Genomic DNA, 22,766 nt, shown 5'->3' with positions numbered 1-22,766 from the left:
GTCAAATTTTAAAAAAGAGAGAAACATGGCTCCAAAGGAACAGGGTTCCATGTTTAATCCAGAAGAAAGATGAAGAGAATACCAAGAATTCATAGAGGACAAATAAATAAAATTCTAAGAATAATAATAAAAGGAAGTTCTAGGACTTAACTGTTGTAGTTAACTGTAGTTAACTGTTGTAGTTAAGTCGAAGGTCTAGAGAGTAACCAAGCAAGATCAGGGAGATGAAGAAATGGGTCTGGAAGACAGAGTTTTTAGAGAGAACAAAAATGAAAATAACAATAAACAATGGATAGAGCACCTAGTGAGCTGATTAAATTTAAAAGTTATTTCAAGTATGTCAGAGAGTTTGTATATGATTTAGAGGAAGATAAAAGATTTTTTAAAAAGCAACTAGTAACATGAGGCAATTATTAAGTCTAAGGAAAAGAGAAAATTGCAAAGGAAAGGAAGTATGATTTTAGTATGCCATGCAATTCAGCTTTGAACAGTAATATAATATTAATATTATATATTATATAATATTATATATATTATATATATATAATATTATATAATAATGTAAACAATGAATACTAAGTTAACAAAAACAACCATTTGACAACACTGGACGGGCAGAGGGAGGCAAAATATGTATACTGGGGACCAAGCAGAGGTCAAAAGAGAGAATCATATAAGAGAGCTATATCCTTATCTTCTAGGTTTGAAGTCAATAGGTAATACATCAAACTGAAAAATTAGAAAGCACCAGTAGAAGCAGGTTATTTGGGAAAATGAAGAGGTAAAGTTAAAAATGATTGATTCAGAGGAACAGAAAATAGGAACAGGAAGCATTGGTCAAGGTATCCTATTACCTTCTGGTAGTATCAGAGCTTTAAAATTATATATATATACTAATTTGATAGAACGCAGAATTTAAAAACACAGTAGGAGAATTATTGATAAATAAAATAAAATGTAAAGTCTGATTCATTTACAAATATAAATACACATACATACGCACACAGAGAAGCTTTGGAATGCATATAACTGTTACTAGGGACTGTCTCTGTGTGATTAAGTTACAGGAGTTTTGCTGGTTTCTTCTTTTTCTACAAAGATGTTTTGCTATTTTAACAAGAAATATATTTTTTCTTCACAAAGTATTTTAAAGTATTAGCTTACCTTAGCTGATTTTTCAATACTTAAGCCTCCGTCCAGTTTAAAAAGAATTGTCATGTTGTATCCCGTCTGGTTTCCATGTCCATGAGGCCACCAAGTTTCTATGGTAACATTCTTTGAAGAAACAATGTAAGTCATTCTAAGTAATCTATGACATATTTTTAACAAAATAGTGATTAAGAGCACGATATCAATGTCTCATAGAGTCAAGCACAGAAATTCTAGGCTCTATATTATGCCAAATTACACCAATCCATAGTAATATTTAAAAATCAACATGCTAGGTGTTTTAGCATGGATTAATATACCAAAAGGAAAAGGAAAGAACAGAGTAATACAGATTTTCAGAAAAACAATTATCTCCATTTCTAACACTGAAGCTTACATTTTTCTGTATTCTTAACAGTTAGAATTGGATGTTGAGGTTGACTCTTCTTCCAAACCCAGAACTAGAAATTGTTTGGGGTTCTCACTTTATCCGAATAGTCACAATGTTGCTTTACACCATCCTGTTCAGTTCACAATGATCAATAAGAGGAATAAAAAAGAGAGACAAGGGAAAATCCAGCCAACTTCTACTCATGAAAGATCATGAGTTTAGAATTAGAATTCTGCATGTAAAATAAGCATCAATATTCAAAAAAATTTACTGTATTTAATAATCATTGAAATCAGAAATTATACAAAATTATACAAAAATAATCACTGCATTTCAATGTAATGCTTAGAATGTATTCTGGATTTAGGATACTGCAAACAGTGCAGAAAAATTAAGATACAATACCCCTGACTTCTTGAGAGAAAAGGATGTTAAATCACATATTCTCCATTCTCTTAATCTTAAAATTTGGGAATATCATTCCTTAGGTCATAACATACATAAAATATATGAGAGGTTAAAAGTGAAGTACATTTTTCTTTCATCTCAGTCCCTTTCTAGCCATTTCTTTTGAATAGTATTGCTTTTCATCTAGCGCTTCTAAGGAAGTACCATCATTCACCTTATTAATTTTCACAAACAGCTCAACAATTCTTTCCCCAGGTTGAAGTTCAATGCTGTATGACTGCTGTGTTTGCAGTTCAGGGATGGCTACCATCACTTGGCCAGAAATTGGCTTTGAGCTGACAACATCAAAAGAAGACTCTATTTCAAGATTCCACCCCTGGGTATGGTTATCTAAGGCACAGAGGAAAAAAAGAAAAAAGAAACATCATATATATATACACATACACACACACACACACACACACATATATACATATATATATGAATGAAATATGCTAAGCATTACTGCTGCACTCCTTAGGATTCATTGAAGAAAAACTGAAGCAGCTTCTAAACTAATAAGCACTCCACAGATCCTGTCATGACAAAAAGTCCAGTGGAAATTCTCATTTAATCTTTAGATTTTAATCATTCATTTTGGGTTTTTTGTGTCTTTTTAAGCCATTCATTCTGAAGAAGAATAACCAAGAGTATATATTTTATATATACTTCCACCCTAAAAAGGTTACAATCATAAGTCATAAAATCTTTATTAAATAGGGCATGAAGAGAATATCACAAATGAAAATATAACATAAATTTTCTAAGACTGATATATGTTCAATTCCTTTTTATAAAGCAAAGTAAAAATATAGAGTTTTTAGGCCATATAATAAGGTATACTTAGATGTAGTAGATTTAATCAAATGTGAAAAAACAGAGATATACAGTTGACCCTTGAACAACAATGATTTGAACTGCATGGATTCACATATATGATTTTTTTCAAAAAATATATTGGAAAATTTGGGGGGGATTTGTGACAGTTTGAAAAAACTCATTATTGAACTACATAGTTTAGAAATACCAAAAGAAATATATAAGAAAAAGTTAAGTATTATTGTAAAAGTACAGTATATAATACATATACAAAATATTTGTTAGTTAACTGCACAGGAAGTCAGTGCTCTTAATCCCCATGTTGTTCAATGGTCAACTGTTATTTTATTTTATTTTATTTTTATTTTTTTTAAAGATTTTATTTATTTATTTGTCAGAGAGAGAGGGAGAGAGAGCGAGCACAGGCAGACAGAGAGGCAGGCAGAGGCAGAGGGAGAAGCAGGCTCCCTGCCGAGCAAGGAGCCCGATGTGGGACTCGATCCCAGGACGCTGGGATCATGACCTGAGCTGAAGGCAGCTGCTTAACCAACTGAGCCACCCAGGCGTCCCCAACTGTTATTTTAAACGTAGATTATTTAACAAATAAGTATTTACTGAGAACATTCTATGTGCCATGTACTTTGCTAAGTGATCAGAACTACATGATGATCAGGATAAACAAGGCCCCTGACCATGTGAGTTTAGAGTGTAACAGGATATTTAGCCAAGTACAAAAGTGAAATAATTCCAGGATGGGAGAAATATGAAGTTTTCTGAAAAAACATTCACAGGAAGGGAGGTCACTTAACTTACAGAGGGTGAGGGAAGGCCTTTATGAAAAAGCAGTAGCTAGCTGAGCCCAGAAGGATTCTTTAGCTAAGTTCAGAGGCAGATGAGAAGTATTCTAGGCACGATGAAAACCAAGGGTGAAGAGCCATAAGTGAGGAGAGCAATGCTTTAACAAAAACTTGAGCAATAATCAAACTGGTAAGGAAGATCCTTACAGGGGATGTAAGCACAGTCCAGCTCATCCTGGTTCATGTGAGGAGTCCAGAGACTTTACAGTGTGAGGAGCACTGGAGATTTTTCAACAAAAAGGAAAACACCGGGTCCTGGGTGGCTCAGTCAGTTAAGCCTCTGCCTTCGGCTCAGGTCATGATCCAGGATCCCAGGATCCAGCTCCATGTAGGGCTCCCCACTTAGCAGGCAGTCTGTTTCTCCCTCTGACCCTCCCCCTTCTCATGCTCTCTCTCTCTTTCAAATAAACAAATCTTTAAAAAAAAAAAAAAGAAAGAAAAACACGATCAGATCGGCATTGTAAAAAATTACAGAGGGCCCCATCACAATGACATAGCAGGATAAAAACAGGAAAAGCAGAGAGACATAAAATTTCTATGTAAAAGAAATAGAAGGTGTCATGTGGAAAATCTTGGAATGGAGAGGAAGAAAAGGGAGCAAGCCTGAAGAGGAAGGTCACGGGGAGAAAAGAAAGATGAGACAGCTGCCTAAGGAACAACACTTTGGGATTGGAGTCTGGGAATGGCATACAATGTTTCAAGAGGATTCTGAAGTAGTGTTTTATACTATGTGCGATATAACCCGTTCCTCCATCACCGGATCAACTTACATCACTTAGTCTCCAGAATAGAATCTGGGTCTGGGTTTGGTTTTAAAATAAGACGGTATGCCAAAGGAGGCTTTAGGCAAGAGCAGAGCGGAAAAGCTGACTCATATTTTTTAAGTTACACAGGAGAAACCAGGGTTGGAGTACCCAAAAGGCTGCATAGGCAGAAAGTGAGAGCCAACAGTGAAAGTTCTCATTCCTTACTGCCACAGAAAGGACAGTGACTGGTGAAAATGCACTTAGCTTTGTATGATCTATGGCAAGAATCTGAGGAATTTCCTGCTGAATGGCTTCTATTTTCCTCCGTGAAAAAGAGATGGGAGAAGGTTATCAGCTGATAAATATCTTAAAGTCCCTTCTAGAAATAAAGAGGGGACTGATCATCATGGTTTTGCTGCAAATGAAGGAAAAGTATATATGCTGATCAGTGAGCCAAGACTTTGTAACTGGCATTCCTTACAAATGCAGAGCCACAACCAGACCCACTGTAAAGATGATCATAGCACGTCTCATCATCTGCATCCCCCATCAAGCCAAAGTAGAGATGCATTGGATGCACTCAGAAGTAAAACTAATCCTGGACATAAGAACTATTTTATTTCTTAAATGATCCATTCTTTTTTTTTTTTTTAAGATTTTTTTATTTATTTGAGAGAGCGAGCAAGCACAAGGGGAGTGTGCAAAGGGAGAAGTACATGCCCTGCTAAGCAAGGAGCTGGACGAGGGGCTCGGTCCCAGGACTCCAAGATCATGACCTGAGCCAAAGGCAGACACTTAACCAACTGAGCCAGCCAGGTGCCCCTTAAATGATCCATTCTTAGGAACACCTGTCAATGAGCTCTGAATTAATTTGTTCTGATCCAGCCAATTCTGGAGTTTACCCACCCATAGCCTGCAAGTTTTTCTAAGATATAGTAAACTATATCAAGACAACCACACTTGTTTGTTCAAGATACTTTCTTCCTACCAAGTATATATAAGTCTCTCAATTTCCCTTTCCAGCATTTTTATTGTTTTTGTTTTAAGATTTTTATTTATTTATTTGACTGACAGATCACAAGTAGGCAGAGAGGCAGGCACAGAGAGAGGAGGAAGCAGGCTCCCCACTGAGCAGAGAGCCCGATACGGGCTCGATCCCAGGACCCTGAGATCATGACCTGAGCTGAAGGCAGAGGCTTTAACCCACTGAGCCACCCAGGTGCCCCCAATTTTATTGTTTTTAAAAACAGAAGCACACACTACAGTCTGATCCATAGGTATTTATTTTCAAAACATCCCTAAATCTTTGACAGCTACATGATCTTTAGTTCCCTATCATATTCCCTCTGGCTTCCTTTACTATCTCTTACTTCAAGAAATAATAATAGGGGCGCCTGGGTGGCTCAGTGGGTTAAGCCGCTGCCTTCGGCTCGGGTCGTGGTCTCAGGGTCCTGGGATCGAGTCCCGCATCGGGCTCTCTGCTCAGCAGGGAGCCTGCTTCCCCCTCTCTCTCTCTGCCTGCCTCTCCGACTACTTGTGATTTCTCTCTGTCAAATAAATAAATAAAATCTTTAAAAAAAAAAAAAAAGAAATAATAATAGATAGTATTTACCAAGAACTTCCTGTGAGCCAGGTACTGCTTTATGCTCTCAACATGTATTAACTTATTTAAGCATTATAACATTTCTATAAGGTAAATTCTATTATCACCACCATTGTCTAGATAAGAAAACTGAAAAATGGAGGAGTTAAGTAACTTGTCCAAGGTCACGAAGCTAGTAAGTTGCAGAGCTTGAACATGAACCATGACAGTCTGAAGCTAGAGACTATACACTTAACCTCTAAGTTATGCCAATCGTAACCAAATAACGTCCTCCCATATTACATCTTATTGGTACTCAGAATTTTTACAGAATTTAACAGTTTATTTATATAGGGGAGTATTTATCTTAATGGTATCAAGTGATAATAGACATCAAATATAGTTTTTGGCTGAGTCTTTAACCACAACAGCACAGAGTCATAAAACTTTTGAACTAGAGGTTGACAGATCATCTAGTCTACTTTCTGGTAAGTGTTTATTTCCTTCTAGACCAAAGGCTGACAAACAACTGGTCTTTGGGCCAAATCTGACCCACCTCCTTTTATAAATAAAACTTTATTGGAACACAGCTGCTCTGAACTGAATTGTGTCCCCCCACTACACCTCTCCAAAATGCACCTGTGGAAGCCCTAATTCCCCAACTCAACCGTATCTGGAGATAAGGTCTTCAGGAGATAATTAAGTGAGGTCAAATGGTGAGGCCCAATCTGATAGGTCTGTGGTCTTATCAGAGAAAGGTTAAGACCCCTCCCTCCCTTCATCTGTTTCTAGTTACAGCTGCCTGTGTCTGCTTCTCTTTCTTTCTCTCCACCACCACCACCGGATCCTGCAAGAACAGAGCAAGAAACGTAGCTATCTGGAAACCAGGAAGAAAGCCGTCAGTACAAACCCATCAGCCAGCACCTCAATCTTAGCCCTCCCAGATTCCAGAACTGTAAGAAATAAAGCCTGTCGTTGAAGCCACCCAGCCTATGTCATTTTGTTATCGCAGCATGCTACACCAACCACTGTCATTTGTGTACATGTTGTCTTTGATTGCCTTTGCACAACAATGGCTAAGTTTGAACAGCTGCAACAAAGGCCAAATGGCCCCAAAAACCTAAAATGTTTACTATCTGACCCTTTACAGAAAATGTTTACTAATCTCCATCTTAAAATATTTCCCTAAAAAGGCTATTCTAATCTCTCTAATATCTGTAATGAAAAAACCCTCTGCCTCACAAAATAGCCTTCCTTTTTGCTAGCCTTGGCTATTGTAAAGTCTTCACATTGAACTGAAATCCCCTTTTCTTTAATTTCTAAGTAAAGATTTTAGTTCTACCCTACTAATAACCACCCAAGTTCAAGCTGACCCCTTGGATGTTTCCTATCACTTCCTCTTTGGTGAAAAATAGGAAGGCTCTGCTTGTAAGAGCCTCTGCCAGGAAGACAAATAATACAGTTCCCAAAGGCTACTGGAAGTTTCTATTGCTTCTAACAGGCAAAAGTGCTAAAGTAAATCAGCAGACCTCTGGGGCTCATCCAGTTAACTTCCTTGGGAGTTGACAACTGAAAAAATTAAGGCTGCGGAAGTCAAAAACCCAGTATGAACACTTGCAGGTGTTCATATGCAAGTGTTCCCCTGCAAGTCTATCATGTCATCAGCAGAGGCGCTATACCAATATATTTTTGCCCCCTCCTCTTCTTCCAAATGGAATACAACACTTCCTTCCAGAAGTCATGGAGAATTTAGGTAATTTAGTTTCCAAAAGCACATACAGAGTCATAAATCATCAATAATTTTCCTGGTATTAAGTAGTCACTTCTTTTTATTTGTTACTTTTTAAACATATAATCCTATTTCTAGGTAAGGAGAGCTCCCTTTTATAAATTAAGACCCATTTCTAGAATACAGCTTCCTGTCATACTTCTCCTAGCACTGACAAAATTACCCTTTCCTAAAGAATACCCATCATTCCTATCATGAATAGCCAAAGCAATCTTGAGAAAGAACAAAGCTGAAGTATCACAATTCCAGATTTCAAGATATACTACAAAACAGTATGACACTGGCACAAAAATGCACACAAAGACAAAGGGAACAGAACAGACTCCAGAAATAAACCCATGATTATACGGTCAATTAACTTATGACAAAGGAGGCAAGAATATGCAATGGGGAAAAGACAGTCTTTTCAATAAATGGTGCTAGGAAAACTGGACAGCTACACCCAGAAGAATGAAACTGGTCCGCTTTCTTATGCTATACTCAAAAATGAACTCAAAATGGACTAAATAACTAAATGTGAGACATGAAACTATAAAATTCCTAGAAGAAAACATAGGGAGTAATTTCTCTGACACCAGCCTAAGCATTTTTCTAGATACATCTCCTAAGGCAAGGGAAACAAAAGCAAAAATAAACAAGCAGGGGCGCCTGGGTGGCTCAGTGGGTTAAGCCGCTGCCTTCGGTTCAGGTCATGATCTCAGGGTCCTGGGATCGAGTCCCGCATCGGGCTCTCTGCTCAGCAGGGAGCCTGCTTCCTCCTCTCTCTCTGCCTGCCTCTCTGCCTACTTGTAATCTCTCTCTGTCAAATAAATAAATAAAATCTTTAAAAATAAAAAAATAAAAAAATAAACAAGCAGGACTACATCAAACTAAAAAGCTTTCGCACAGCGAAGAAAACCATCAACAAAATAAAAAGATAAGCTACTAAATTCAGGAAGATATTCACAAATGATATACCCTATAAGGGGTTAAGATCCAAAATACATAAAGAAGATATACAACCCAACACCGTAAAAACGAATAATCCAATTAAAAAATGGGCAGAGGATCTGAACAGACATTTTTCCAAAAAAGACATATAGTTGGTCAACAGATACATGAAAAGATGCTCAACATCACTAATATCAGCAAAATGCAAACCAAAACCACAATGAGATACCACCTCACATCAGTTCGAATAGCTAGAATCTAAAAGACAAGAAATAAAAAGTGTTGGCGAGGTTGTGCACATTAATGGGGATGTAAACTTGTGAAGTCACTGTGGAAAACCATACAGAAGTTCCTCAAATAGTCAAAAACAGTAATACTGGGGCGCCTGGGTGGCTCAGTGGGTTAAGCCTCTGCCTTCGGCTCAGGTCATGATCCCAGGGTCCTGGGATCGAGCCCTGCATCAGGCTCTCTGCTCGGCAGGGAGCCTGCTTCCGTCTCTCTCTCTCTGCCTGCCTGTCTGTCTACTTGTAATCTCTGTCAAATAATTTTTTTTTTTAATCTTTTAAAAAGTTTAAAAAAAAAAAAAAACCAACAACAACAGTAATACCATATGCTCCAGTAATCCCACTACTGGTATCTACCTGAAGAAAACAAAAACACTAATTTGAAAAGATCTATGCATCCCTATGTTTACTGCAGCATTATCTACAACAGCCAAGATATGGAAGTAACCTAAGTGCCCACCAACAGCTAAACGGATAAAGAGGACATGGTGTGTATGTGTGTATAATGGAATTTCTCTCAGTCACAAAAAAGAATGGACCTAGAGGTTTGTTTTTTGTTTTTTTAAAGATTTATTTATTTATTTTTTAGAGAGAGAAAGAGAGAGTGCACGACCTTGGGAAGGGGTAGAGGGAGAAGCAGACTCCCTGCTGAGTGGAGAGCCCCTTGCTGTTGTGGGGTTTGGCCCTAAGATCATGACCTGAGCCGAAACCAGAAGTCAGAAGTTGAACTGACTGAGCCACCCAGACGCCCCTGGATCTAGAGGTTTTTATGCCAAGTGAAGTAAGTCAGACAGAGAAAATGAATACTGTATGACTTCATTTACATGTGGAATCGGAAAAATACAACAAACAAAAGACAAAAACAGCTACATAAATACAGAGAACAGATGGTTGCCAGAGGGCAGAAGACTGGGGGGAACGGGGTGGGCAAAATGGCTAATGGACAGCGGGAGATACAGGCTTCCTATTATAAAATGAATAAGGTACAGCATAAGAAATACAGTCAATGGTGTTGTAATAGTATGGTATAGTGACTGATGGTAGCTCCACTTGTGACCACAGCATAACATACAGACTCACTGAAACACCTGAAACTAATGTAACACTGTGTCAACTACACTCCAATAAAAAGTAAAACAAATAAAAATAAAGAAAAGACGGAGATTAAACAAAATAAAATAACAGATACCAATCACTCCCACCTCTCCAGCAGTGGAATGCAAACAATTCCAAAAAATGGATAAAGCACTGGGGATGGGGATAGCTAAGAAGAAAAACTATTGAATGAGTCAAAATCTCCTCCCAGGTCTCCTTCCCAATTACACCAGATTTTACATCCTCTCCTCACTTTGAGCCCAAACAACGCAGGAATTCTGCCAAAACAGGGCAAAGAGGCAAGGCTGACCTGCTCTCTCTAGAACTTGAGGCCTTTCCAGAGACTCAGGGATACCCTAGTTGATGTCCCGCTCCCTGCAGAGGAAACCATGGTCTATAGTTTGTTCCATATAAAATCAATCAGGCAGGCTATCCAGAGAAGGTCAGAGAATGTGGTTCTGGCCACTGACTCACTTTCAAGTTTTTCCAAAACTGATTCAGGGAAGACTTTTTTTTTTTTAAAGATTTTATCTATTTATTTGACAGGCAGAGATCACAAGTAGGCAGAGAGGCAGGCAGAGAGAGAGGAAGAAGCAGGCTCCCTGCGGAGTAGAGAGCCCGATGCGGGGCTCGATCCCAGGACCCTGGGATCATGACCTGAGCCGAAGGCAGAGGCCTAACCCACTGAGCCACTCAGGTGCCCCAGGGAAGACTTTTTAAATACCAACCAACCAACCAACTAACCACTAAGAATCTGACTTGGATGGAAATCTGTATAAAGAGTAGGCAGCCTGGGTGGCTCAGTGGGTTAAAGCCTCTGCCTTCGGCTCAGGTCATGGTCTCAGGGTCCTGGGATCGAGCCCCGCATCGGGCTCTCTGCTCTGCAGGGAGCCTGCTTCCTCCCCTCTCTCTCTGTCTGCCTCTCTGCCTACTTGTGATCTCTCTCTCTGTCGAATAAATAAATAAAATCTTTAAAAAAAAAAAAAAGAGTAGGCAGCTACATAACCAGAATAAGTGTGCTGCCACTTCACCCAAACAACCTTCAAGACAGTTCCAGTTTGTGTAGATGTGGCCAACACATTAACCTTTAAAAAACCTCTAAAATATACCAGTTTGCTCCTCTTATATTCCCGTATGGTCTACTTCTTTGTTGAGATGTGGTCAGAAAAGAAAACAGCTTGGGGCGCCTGGCTGGCTCAGTTGGTAGAGCATGTGACTCTTGATCTTGAAGTTGTGAGTTCAAACCCCATGATTCATATAGAGATTATTTAAAAATAAAGTCTTTAAAAAAACAAAAAAAGCTTTATTCAGTTGTTTAAGAGAAAAAGGAAAGTGTAAAAAGACACAGAAGTAGAAAAATAAGACATGGCTGAGTTACTTGAATTCAAATGTGTCCATAACTACCAGAAAGATTCTCACACTATATCCTAACCCTTGCCTTAACTAATTATAATTAAGCCCCAAGTATCAATGTCTTTATTAATCATGTGTCCAGCTTCAAGAACTGAATTCTTCAATAAGAATTTCTTCTTCTTGAATAATGTTTTTCTGAAAATAAATAAATTGAAAAGAAAAAAAAAAAAAAAAGAATTTCTTCTACTTGGCAATTTCCACATCACTTTGTAGACAAGGTTCCTGAGGCCCCAACTACAGAACATAACTCAAAAGCTCCTGAGCCAAAAGACAAATCAAGGGCCCAGATTTCCTGACTCTAGGGCTCTCCACTTTGCATGCATTTCTCACAGAAGCACCTCTCAAAGAGAAAGACACTAGCAGGCACATGCTGAAATTTGTGTATAAACACTGAGGAAAACCAAAAGCAAAGTCACTTTGAGGATTCAGGAATCACACTACTGGGTATTTAGGCAGAAAATGCAAAAACACAAATTCAAAGGGATACCTACCTGCATCCTGATGTTTATACCAGCATTACTGACAACAGACAAACTACGAAAGCAGCCCAAGTGTCCATCAACAGATGAATAAATAAAGAAGATATAAATATATATATATATACACAATGGAATATTACTTAGCCATAAAAAGAATGAAATCTTGCCACTTCCAACAATGTGGATGGAGCTAGAGAGAGGCTAAGGAAAATAAGTCAGACAGAGATAGACAAATACCACATGATGTCACTCATATGTGGAATTGAAGAAACAAAACAAAAGAGCAAAGGGAAAAAAAGAGATAAATCAAGAAAAAGACCCTTAACTATCAAGAACAAACTGATGGCTACCAGAGGAGAGGTAGATGAGGGGATAGGGGAAATAAGTGATGGGGATTAAAAAGTATGCTTATCGGGCACCTGGGTGGCTCAGTGGGTTAAAGCCTCTGCCTTCAGCTCAGGTCATGATCCCAGGATCCTGGGATCGAGCCCCACATAGTGCTCTCTGCTCAGCAGGGATCCTGTTTTCTCCTCTCTCCCTGCCTGCCTCTCTGCCTACTTATGATCTCTGTCTGTCAAATAAATAAATAAAATCTTTTAAAAAAGAAGTATGCTGAAGGGGGTGGGGTTATGGACATTGCGGAGGGTATGTGCTTTGGTGAGTGCTGTGAAGTATGTAAACCTGGCGATTCACAGACCTGTACCCCTGGGGATAAAAATATATGTTTATAAAAAATAAAAAAATTTAAAAAAAAAGAAGTATGCTTATCATAATGGAAAAATAAAATAAAATAAAATGATAAAAGCAACAGTACTTTTTGTCTTTCAGAATCCTAAGTCCAAGTATCAGATACATTCAATGTGAAACAAAGAACGGGAGGAGGGCAGAATATAACAATAAAATATTAGCCTCTTAATAAAAGGGTCTGTGGGGACGCCTGGGTGGCTCAGTTGGTTAAGCAGCTGCCTTCGGCTCAGGTCATGATCTCAGCGTCCTGGGATCGAGTCCCACATCCGGCTCCTTGCTCGGCAGGGAGCCTGCTTCTCCCTCTGCCTCTGCCTGCCTCTCTGTCTGCCCTGTGCTCGCTCTCTCTCCCTCTCTCTCTGACAAATAAATAAATAAAATCTTTAAAAAAAAAATTAATAAAAGGGTCTGTGAAAAAGAATGCTGAAATCTACAAACATAAGAGTGTGTCTGACCCTCTACTAAATGTATAATTATATGTTGCCACAGTTCCTTCATTTGTCAAAATACCATCTTTGTAACCTAAACTGTCTCACAAGGGCATGACAACAGTTATGGGAGCATCAAAGAATACAAATATATTTCTTGAATCATTACGGTCTGTAAACCTTGACAGGCACTATAAATTATATCCCAACCCAAAGAAGCAAGAGGTTGAATCTACATAGAGAAATATACCCAAAGGTCATAGTTAAGAATACAGGACAGTACCTGGGGGTTAAGAATGAACACGGAGATGGAAGAACATTCGGGTCAGCATGGGGAAAAGGATCTGCAAAGGAAGGGAGGTTGCATATGTAAGATGAAAACCAATGCTTCATCTGGGGGGGTAGGGGGGAGCTATTCAAAGATAGCTGCCTTGATTAGCTTCACCCTGCTGAGCATCTAACAGCTCCTCCTTTCGCCTGCTTGCTTCTTGCATCTTTAATAAGTGATGAAAAGCTGCAGTGTTGAGGTCCTCCTGTGCATGTGAAGAAACAGCAGTGACAACAAGCTGAAATGATCAAGCCACAGAAGGTTTCAATTCAAACACAGGATATTTTCCTGTGCTCCTGCTAGAATTATAGGACAGCCTTCAGCAGCTGCTTTTCAAAGAGCTAACAGCTTGCATTAGCCAGAAAGGCAGGCTCACAGTTAGTTACAACAGCTGTTTTCCCCTTCTTTTACCAAGCAGCAAGACCTCCTCGCTTACTCAGCAGGACAAAATCCTCAAAGATGAAACTAAGGCAAAACAGACCGCAAAGCACAATTTCCCCCCAAAGATAAGTTGGTAAATTCCAGAGGGAAAAAAATCTATTCAGGAGCTAATCACAGGAGAGATTAGTCAAGCAACCTACCTACCCATAAAGATATTTTCAAGGGTGAATAATGTTATTTTATGGGTAAAGTAATTCGAAGATGAATGAAAAAGTGATTCAAAACGAATGCATTCAAAAAATGCATCAAACAAGGCATTGTGCAAGACTGAAAAATCATCATTATGTTGTAATTACATTCCCTATATCAAAGGGGAGCAATGACCTTCAAGACAGACTTCTGTGGGGAAGGCCAGGATCTAGCCAAACTAAGTCCTCCAACCCAAAGGCTAGGTCTTGGAGAATGACGGAGGAGGCACTTTAGGCTGAGGCAGTGAGGAAATGTGGATCGGGTTGGGGGAAGGCAGCATCTCTAAGATGGTGGAGGTGCACAAGCACCCCAAGTCAAAGACCCACAGCTCACCTCAGCTAAGAGGAGGATTCACATACCGAAAAACTTCTCTATACTATTTTTTTTTCCTGGCTGTGGTAACAAAAGATTGTGGTAACAATGCAGCATTTCATCAGAACATACTTATTATAGATTTGGGCTTAATGTGTTTATGTAAGCTTATGAAAAGCTCATAAAACTACATGATCAACCTTCCCTAATACATTTTCGGGCATAATGTGAACAATTCACATCAGATTACAAATATTAAAGACCTAGCATGGAAAAAACAATTAATAAATGAATATATGTATGTCTCTCTCTCTCCCTCTCTCTCTTTCTCTCTCTCTCTCTCTCTCTCTCACACACACACACACACACACACACACACACACACCCCACCGCCAGACAAGGCCTGCAGTTTGGGCCAGATTATTTGCTTATAAATGTCTTAATTTTTGGAATTGGGGCATCTACCCCCACAGGCTATCTTCTCCCCATCTCTCCTCCCCACCTTGGAAACCCAAGTCCAGAGAGACTTCCCCTAGTCCCCCAGCAGATGGGGTCATTCTTCTACCCCCTCCCCAAGAAAAAAGAACAGGAGAATCTTCCTAGGTTTCTACATCCAGTAAAAAGCCTCTGGGCTTCCCTTTTCAATACCAGAGTCAATCTTTCACTGTTCAAGACACTGAAAATGTGGGTGCCCTAGAGCAGCTACTGCTGTTTAAAACCTGATTAGACTATTTCAGGGCTACGAGGGAATTATTCAAATAAACATTTTCTAATAAGGTTTTAAAGAAAGTCATGTCAATGAATTGGTCTCTCTTAATACCTAGATAAATGAATGACAGGAGCCTAAGACATAATGGGAGTAATTCTTGTTTTCCTTTGACCTCAGTATTTTTTTCAAATATAAATTTGTTTTTATTATCTTAAACATTAAGAATGGGTGAAAATCATTGAGGAAGCTGAGGTTAGGGAAAATCAAACAAATGACCACAGGATACTAAAAAGTGAAAAAGTTTAGAAACCATCATTATAATGACTGAGAATGCAGAAAAGGATCTATCTATCTATATATATATATGAATTGATATAAATACATAAGTTTGTAAATGTATTAATAGATATATAAAGTAAACTAATTCATAAGAATTTCAAGTTAATTTTTTAAATGTTAAAAAGACTTTTCTCTGTCATCTGCACACGATTAAATTGGGAAGTTATGGTCAGTTATTTCACCTTCGGTGGTAAACCTACTAGTTTTAAATTCATAAATAAACTGAACATTTGGAAAAACAATAAGGTTACGTTCTTCTAGCCTCAATAGGGAGAAGGCAGAAAGGGCCACACAGTCAAATCAGTTAAGCCCTTCATAACAAGTTGGCTGAAATTACTAAATAGGTTGTTTTACTGACTTTCTTCCCTTACTACAGAAGGAATATAAGCTCAGCATAGAAATCTAGAGAAGACAGTTGAGCAAAAGTATAAAATACAAACTATCTGTATTACTATTCCCCAAGATAGTCCCATCTGCATTAGTTCTGGCCAGTCTCATTTCACACTAAAATCTTCAAAAATAAACACATGTGATTTTATTTTATTTTTTAAAAAAGATTTTATTTATTTATTTGACAGAGAGAGATCACAAGTAGGCAGAGAGGCAGGAAGAGAGAGAGAGAGAGAGGGAAGCAGGCTCCCTGCCGAGCAGAGAGCCCGATGCGGGACTCAATCCCAGAACCCTGAGATCATGACCTGAGCCAAAGGCAATGGCTTAACCCACTGAGCCACCCAGGCGACCAACCTATGTGATTTTAAAGAAAAGTTATACTTATCTAGTTTTGATTATGAGCTAATCCTCTTAAAAACCTTTTAGTACCTCTCACAGTGCCTGCCTCATACTATATACCAAATAAATGCATAAAATATATTAGCTTATTCTCTTTATTATTTTTCAACTTTTAAATAACTATTGATTTCAGTGATGACTGCGGTCTTCCAAAGGAAAACTGGAAAAAGAGCTCCGAAAAAAACTCCTAAATGAAGTTCTTCTCCTCACTTTCACATGCTTATGCTTCAATTTTCTTTATTACATCCAACAACCAAATTGAAATCTATATAGAATTAATCATAGTTAAGAACTGATGTTTAATATGTGCAGGGCATATACTCTGAACAGGAAGCATATTTTTCTCTATATTAAGTACAAAATATACTGCAGTCACAAAATATCAAAAATGTAGTTGAAATGGGGAATTACACTGAATCTAAATTAAATTTTAAACATCACTGAAATAGATTAAATTCCAATAAAATTCACGTAGTCACTAGGGACTAATAAACTGAACTCTAATGACTCATATTCAGGAAAAAATTTTAATTTCATATTCAAAATTTTAAATTAAACCAGAACAGTGTTATTCAAATATTTGCAGGTATCAGGGTGTCTAGAACACAACAGCACCTTTCGCAAACCACCTAAAACATCCATTAAACTTCAAAACAATTTAAATAAATAACTCTTTGCAAAATCAGACCTCTCCTTCCACTAGATTCTATTATACCTGAGAAAAAAATATCGGTGGGAATAGGAAAGAATGAACTGTTCTTTGAATTTAATAGCAAAACTCAGTTCAAGTTACACCTCTGAAGAGTTCAGAAGCACTAGAGTGGCCACATTTACACATGCAATTTAAATTACATCTCTTCATGCCCTTTTCCCATTTAAAAATGCCAGCAGCACCTAATTACTTCAATTACCCACCCTCTAATTGGCTTTTGTCTTTCCCTTTAGAAAACAGATTTGGCTCTGATAGACTAGCAATCTCCGGTCACCAGGACCTTTAAGATAACGGAACTCCTGTACTGACCCATCATCTTCTTGCTGATTCCATCCAGCAGGCTTGCCCATAACTGGATCAAGCTTCACGAGGTATTATTCAAGAACCCCCTCATGGGATGCCTGGGTGGCTCAGTGGGTTAAGCCTCTGCCTTTGGCTCAGGTCACGTTCCCAGCATCCTGGGATCAAGTACCACATTGGGCTCCTTGCTCCATGGGGAGCCTGCTTCTCCCTCTGCCTCTGCCTGCTACTCTGCCTGCCTGTACTCAATCTCTCTCACAAATAAATAAATAAAATCTTTGGGGGGGAAAAAAAAAGATCCCCCTTCATTGGTTTCCCTGACTTCACAAATCCTCCCTGATCTTTGGTTTTTCTGAACTACAGGGCCTCCCAACCCACAAGCCTATTACAGCCTTGTTTGGTGTGGGAAACTGTTCACATATCCCATCCCCACCCCAACCAATGTGCAGGCAAGAGTATACTCTAGGTCCTTTCAATGCCAAACACACACAGTGCCGGGCAAACAACTCAACAAATATCTGACCGGCTTTTCACTGATTTGTTGATGTCAGTGACATGTTTGAGGTTTTATTCAAAGCTCCTTTCTAGTAAATAGTTCCTTTGGCCGAAAAAGTAGTATTTCTTTACCTTACGAAACTTTCTTTGTGCCTTGTTTGCATTCCAGTTTATTTCCAAGTCTTAACAAAGCTAGTATGTCACAGCTTTCGGAGGAGAAAACGTGCAGTGATGGACAGTCAGCCCAGTGATGGGAGCAAATTAAGCATTCAGCACAGTTGGAGTTCTGAAAGTGAGAACCGAGGCCACAAAGAGCAGTACAAGGCAGCAGGCCCAATTCTGTTAGAAGGGAACACTTAGCTCAGAGAAACCTCAAGTGCTCTTGCTTGCTTTCTTTTTCATTTCAAAATATGCTTTAAAATATTTATCTACCTCCTTCCTATTTTATATTGTAAATTTTCATGACAAATCACAGTTTGTATATATTTTTAATGCTGATAAATGTGCCACAAAATTTTTTAAATGAGTCTCTGAAAAGTATATCTACATATTCAAATTATAAGCCCAATTTTTATCACATAGAGGAGGCTCAGAAAAGAAAAACAAGAAATCACATCTCTTAGCTTACCATATATGGGGGAAAACACAAAGTAATTCAGACGACAAATGTTATAGGCTTCAATTCTGACATCCTTCCAGATGCCCTGGGTAGGAAAGGACGGCCCCCAATCCCAACCAAAGGAACTCTGCTCCTATAATTTCAAGGGGGAAAAAACCAGATCCCAATTACCATGAAATTTAAACACTATGGAAAACATGTTCTTCTAAAATATTACATACATGTATATTAGTTTGCTAGGGCTATCATAACAAAATACTACAGAGTGGGTGGCGTAAACAACAGAAATGTATTATCTCACAGTTCTAGAGGTTGGCAAGTCAAAGATCAGGGTGTTGGCAGGTCTGGTTTCCTCTGAAGACTCTCTCCTTGGCTTATAGACAACCACCTTCTCACTGGGCCTTCCCATAGTCTTTTCCGTGTGTGTGTGTGTGTGTGTGTGCGCTTGTGTGTGTGTGTGAATGCGTACCCTGCACGTGTACACACACGCACACACATTACCTTTTCTTAAAAGGACATCATTCATACTTGATCTCCCACCCTAAAAGTCTCATTTTAATTTAATCCCTCTTTAAGGACCTTATCTCCAAACAAGGTTACAGTTCTAGCAACTGAGGATCAGGATTTCAACATAAAAATTCAGGGAGGAACACACAATCCAGTCCACAATAGTGTTTGTGTACATGTGTGTGTCCCGTACAGAGCATCTAAAAAGGCCTCCAATGATCCCCTCCTGGTATTCATGCCCTGTGTAATCCCCTCTCCTCCAGTATGGATTACACCTAGTGATCACTTCTAAACAAGAGAATAAACAAGAGGTGATAATCATTTCCAAAATTAAGTTATAAAAAAACTGCACGTTCTGTTCTGGGTACTCTCTCCCACAATCTCCAGGCCATGAGGGAAGCCAGCTGCCACGTTGTGAGGTGGCCTCTGTGGAGAGGCCCATATGAGTAAGTGAGCTTGGACGCCAATCTGAGCCCTACCGATAACCACATGGATAAACTTAGGCCCAAACACTTCAGGCCCAGTACAGCCATGAGATTACCACAGCCCCAGTCCATACTTGACTGTAACCTCATGACTGGCCTTCAGCCAGAGGCACCCAGCTAGTCCACACTCAGATTCTCGACTGACAGAAACTACGATAACAAATGTTATTTTAAGCTGATAAGTTTTGGCATAAGTTGTTATACAGCAATAGATAACTAATACAGTTAACTAATACACGAACCTATGCAACACAGTTGTTTGGCAGAAATGTTTTAAGAACCTAAAATCTGATTATGTACTTTTATTCTTCAAAAGCATATGACACTGAAGCAACACCACAGTCACTCTTTAACCTCTCCAAAATGTATCTGAACCTATCATTGTATTTAACCATAAAGAACATTCTATTTAAGTGTGATAGCTATAAAGAACAAGGAAACATTTAAAAATAAAGATAATAAACACATTGAGGCTATGAGCTGAGCTTTAGAAAGGAATAAACACCACAATAAGTAGTAAGCTCTTTCTGAATGGAACATTTGTAGAATAGAGCCTGAGGAATCAGCCAAACTGTTCTCATTTAAGTATTTTTTTTTAAAGATTTTATTTATTTATTCGACAGAGAGAAATACAAGTAGACAGAGAGGCAGGCCGAGAGAGAGAGAGAAGGAAGCAGGCTCCCTGCTGAGCAGAGAGCCCGATGCGGGACTCGATCCCAGGACCCTGAGATCATGACCTGAGCCGAAGGCAGCGGCTTAACCCACTGAGCCACCCAGGTGCCCCTCATTTAAGTATTTCCTAAGATCTGAATTTATCTGAGATAGAGATAAATTAGTTTCCATTACAGAGAAAAACAGAGAATTAAAACCACTTTATACCATTCACATTTGTCTAAATACACCATTTCAGCATCAGATTCTCATGTCTGTAATCAAAGTCATCTTGGGGCTATTTATTAAAGAGTTTAGAAGTTCAAGTATGTAATTCCTTTATTAGAGACCGGGATAAGGAGGAGGGCAAAAATATTCAACATCTTATAAGGCAAACTATTTTCCCCACCAAGGGCTACAAATCACTCTTATTCATAAAACTTCCTCAGATAAACGTTTTCATTAGTCAAAAAAGATGTGTGAACTGCTTTTTATATTTCAGGCAGGAGTACATCAATGTACAAAACAGACAGTCCTTCCATTTATAGTGTTCACAGTATCCAGGAAATTCAGGTGCTGAATAAATAATCACAAGTGCAAAAGACACCAACAGGGAACAATCTAATGGGGGAGAGGAAGGAAAGGTGTCAAGCAAGGTTTCCCTGAATAATAGTATCTTTCATATGGAGATCTGAAGGGCGAGTACCACTTGTCCAGTGTGTTTAGGAGAGAAGTATAAGCATCCCTTCTGGAAGGAACAGCATGTGGCACCTGGATGGCTCAGTTGGTTAAGTGACTGCCTTTGGCTCAAGTCATGATCTCGGGAGTCCCGGGATCAAGTCCCGCATCCTGCATCCCGCATCCAGCTCCCAGCTCCACAGGGAGTCTGCTTCTCCCCTCTCATGCTCTCTCTGACTCTCTCTCTCAAATAAATAAGTAAGAGCTTTAAAAAGAAGAAGAAGAAGGAACAGCATGTGCAAAGGCCTTGAGGTACAAAAGACTATGACATATTCCAGGAGATGAAGAGGGAACAATAGGAAGAGATGGGGCGAAGACAGAAGTGGGCATGAGTCAGACTGAACTAAGATCTGTTACTTTAGCAATGAGAAAGGCAATGAGAAACTGTTGAAGAGTTTTAAGGACAGTGCTATAATGATTTTTGTCTGAAAAGAAGATTCTGGCTGCTCTATGTAAAATTAGAGGAAGGTAAATTAGGTTGTAGGTTGCAGTTTGGTGGCCAGGATAATACTTCACGCAAGAAATGATGGCTTGAACTCAAGCATGATAGAAGAAATAGAGCACAGGAAGATTAAAGAACTATTGAAGAGGTAATGTCCACATGGTCAAAATGACTTAGGGATGGACTGGAGGAGGGAAAAGAGAGAGGAGGAGTTATCAAAAACAACTCTTGGGTTTCTGGCTGGAACAACTACCCTGGATGGTATTCCATTCAGCAAGTCAGGGAACCCTGAGAGAAGGATTCAGATCAAGTACAGTATTGGACATCCTGAGTTTTAGGTCCCTGTGAATCAGGCAACTGAAGATGCCAAGTAGGCAATCAGTATAAGGCCTGGAGGTCTGGACTTTAGATACAATATTAGAAGTCATTAGAAATTCGACTGGTGGGGCGCCTCGGTGGCTCAGTGGGTTGAACCTCTGCCTTTCTCAGGTCATGGTCTCAGGGTCCTGGGATCAGGCCCCGCACTGGGCTCTCTGCTCCGCAGGGAGCCTGCTACCCCACCTCTCTGCCTGCCTCTCTGCCTACTTGTAATCTCTCTCTTTCTGTCAAATAAATAAATTCTTTAAAAAAAGAAAGAAATCTGACTGGTTATTGAAGAAGTGAAGCTAAATGAGATAGTTTAGAGAAAGTATAATATGAAAGGAGGAATGTGTCTGGAAGAGAGCAAAGCATGAATGATACAACTTCTAAGAGGGATAGGTTGATCTGGATAAAGTAACTTAGAAGGAATGGCCAGAGATATAGGTAGAAAACAAGGGGGTGGTGGAGAATATTGCTAAGAGGGTAGCTGAAGTGATATGCCCCACCATCTAGGCTGAACAGGGAAGGAAGCAGAGGTAAGAGGGGATCTGTGTGATAGCGCTACTCCACTAACTTCATATAATCAGTAACACACTTATAAGTCTGTAACCACAGAAATAAGTCTCCAAAATAAATAACACTACCTTACATTCTGAATAGCTATATAGCCCTTCATGCATGCAAAATGCATTTACATTATTATTTCACTGTATGCTCCTATCAACACAGTCAAGAAGGGAAGGATTAGCTCCATACATAAATGATGGACTTGCTTAAGATCATTCTGGTCCTAAGGCCAGAATTCAGATCTAAGATTCCTGACTTGCTCTCCAATTCAGGTCTTTTTCCACTAGACCATGCTGGTCTAGCCAGAAACATCAAGATGCAATTCAGTGCTCTGGTTAAGTTTGCCCCAGGGTTAGTGTTCCACACACCCTGAGAACAGAATCTTGGGTCTGACTCCTGATTTCAGTGATAAGGGCTTTGTTCTATCTAGAGAAACTGAAAGTGTGTTTTCTTTCTTTTTAAGATTTTTCATTTATTCATTAGAAAGAGAGAAAGAAAGAGCACAAGCATGGGGGAAGGTCAGAGGGAGAGGGAGAAGCAGGCTGGATCCCCGAACCCCAGGATCACGACTCCAGGCAAATGTGGAAGCTTTACCAATGGAGCCACCCAGTCTACCGCCATACCACCCTG

At 39.2% G+C, this 22,766-nt stretch overlaps 1 protein-coding gene across 4 annotated transcripts in view; it reads right to left on the bottom strand.

Moving 5' to 3' along the window:
- MANBA (mannosidase beta) overlaps nucleotides 1–22,766 on the bottom strand; it is a 124,240-nt gene that overhangs the window by 77,852 nt on the left and 23,622 nt on the right. For 3 of the 4 annotated variants that reach the window (XM_044224390.1, XM_044224389.1, XM_044224391.1), the window contains 3 exons: nucleotides 18,396–18,519; nucleotides 2,163–2,338; nucleotides 1,165–1,275 (listed from right to left, as the gene is read on the bottom strand). The exons of the other annotated variant lie outside the window; for it this stretch is intronic. In XM_044224390.1, the coding sequence (XP_044080325.1) occupies nucleotides 1,165–1,275; nucleotides 2,163–2,338; nucleotides 18,396–18,519 (411 nt within the window). The remainder of the gene's footprint in view (nucleotides 1–1,164; nucleotides 1,276–2,162; nucleotides 2,339–18,395; nucleotides 18,520–22,766) is intronic. 4 annotated transcript variants of the gene reach the window in all.

This window comes from Neovison vison, chromosome 11, assembly GCF_020171115.1.
Source record: "Neovison vison isolate M4711 chromosome 11, ASM_NN_V1, whole genome shotgun sequence".
Lineage (NCBI taxonomy): Eukaryota > Metazoa > Chordata > Mammalia > Carnivora > Mustelidae > Neogale > Neogale vison.
Note: the sequence above shows the minus strand (reverse complement) of the source record. Positions and strands in the feature narration are given on the sequence as shown.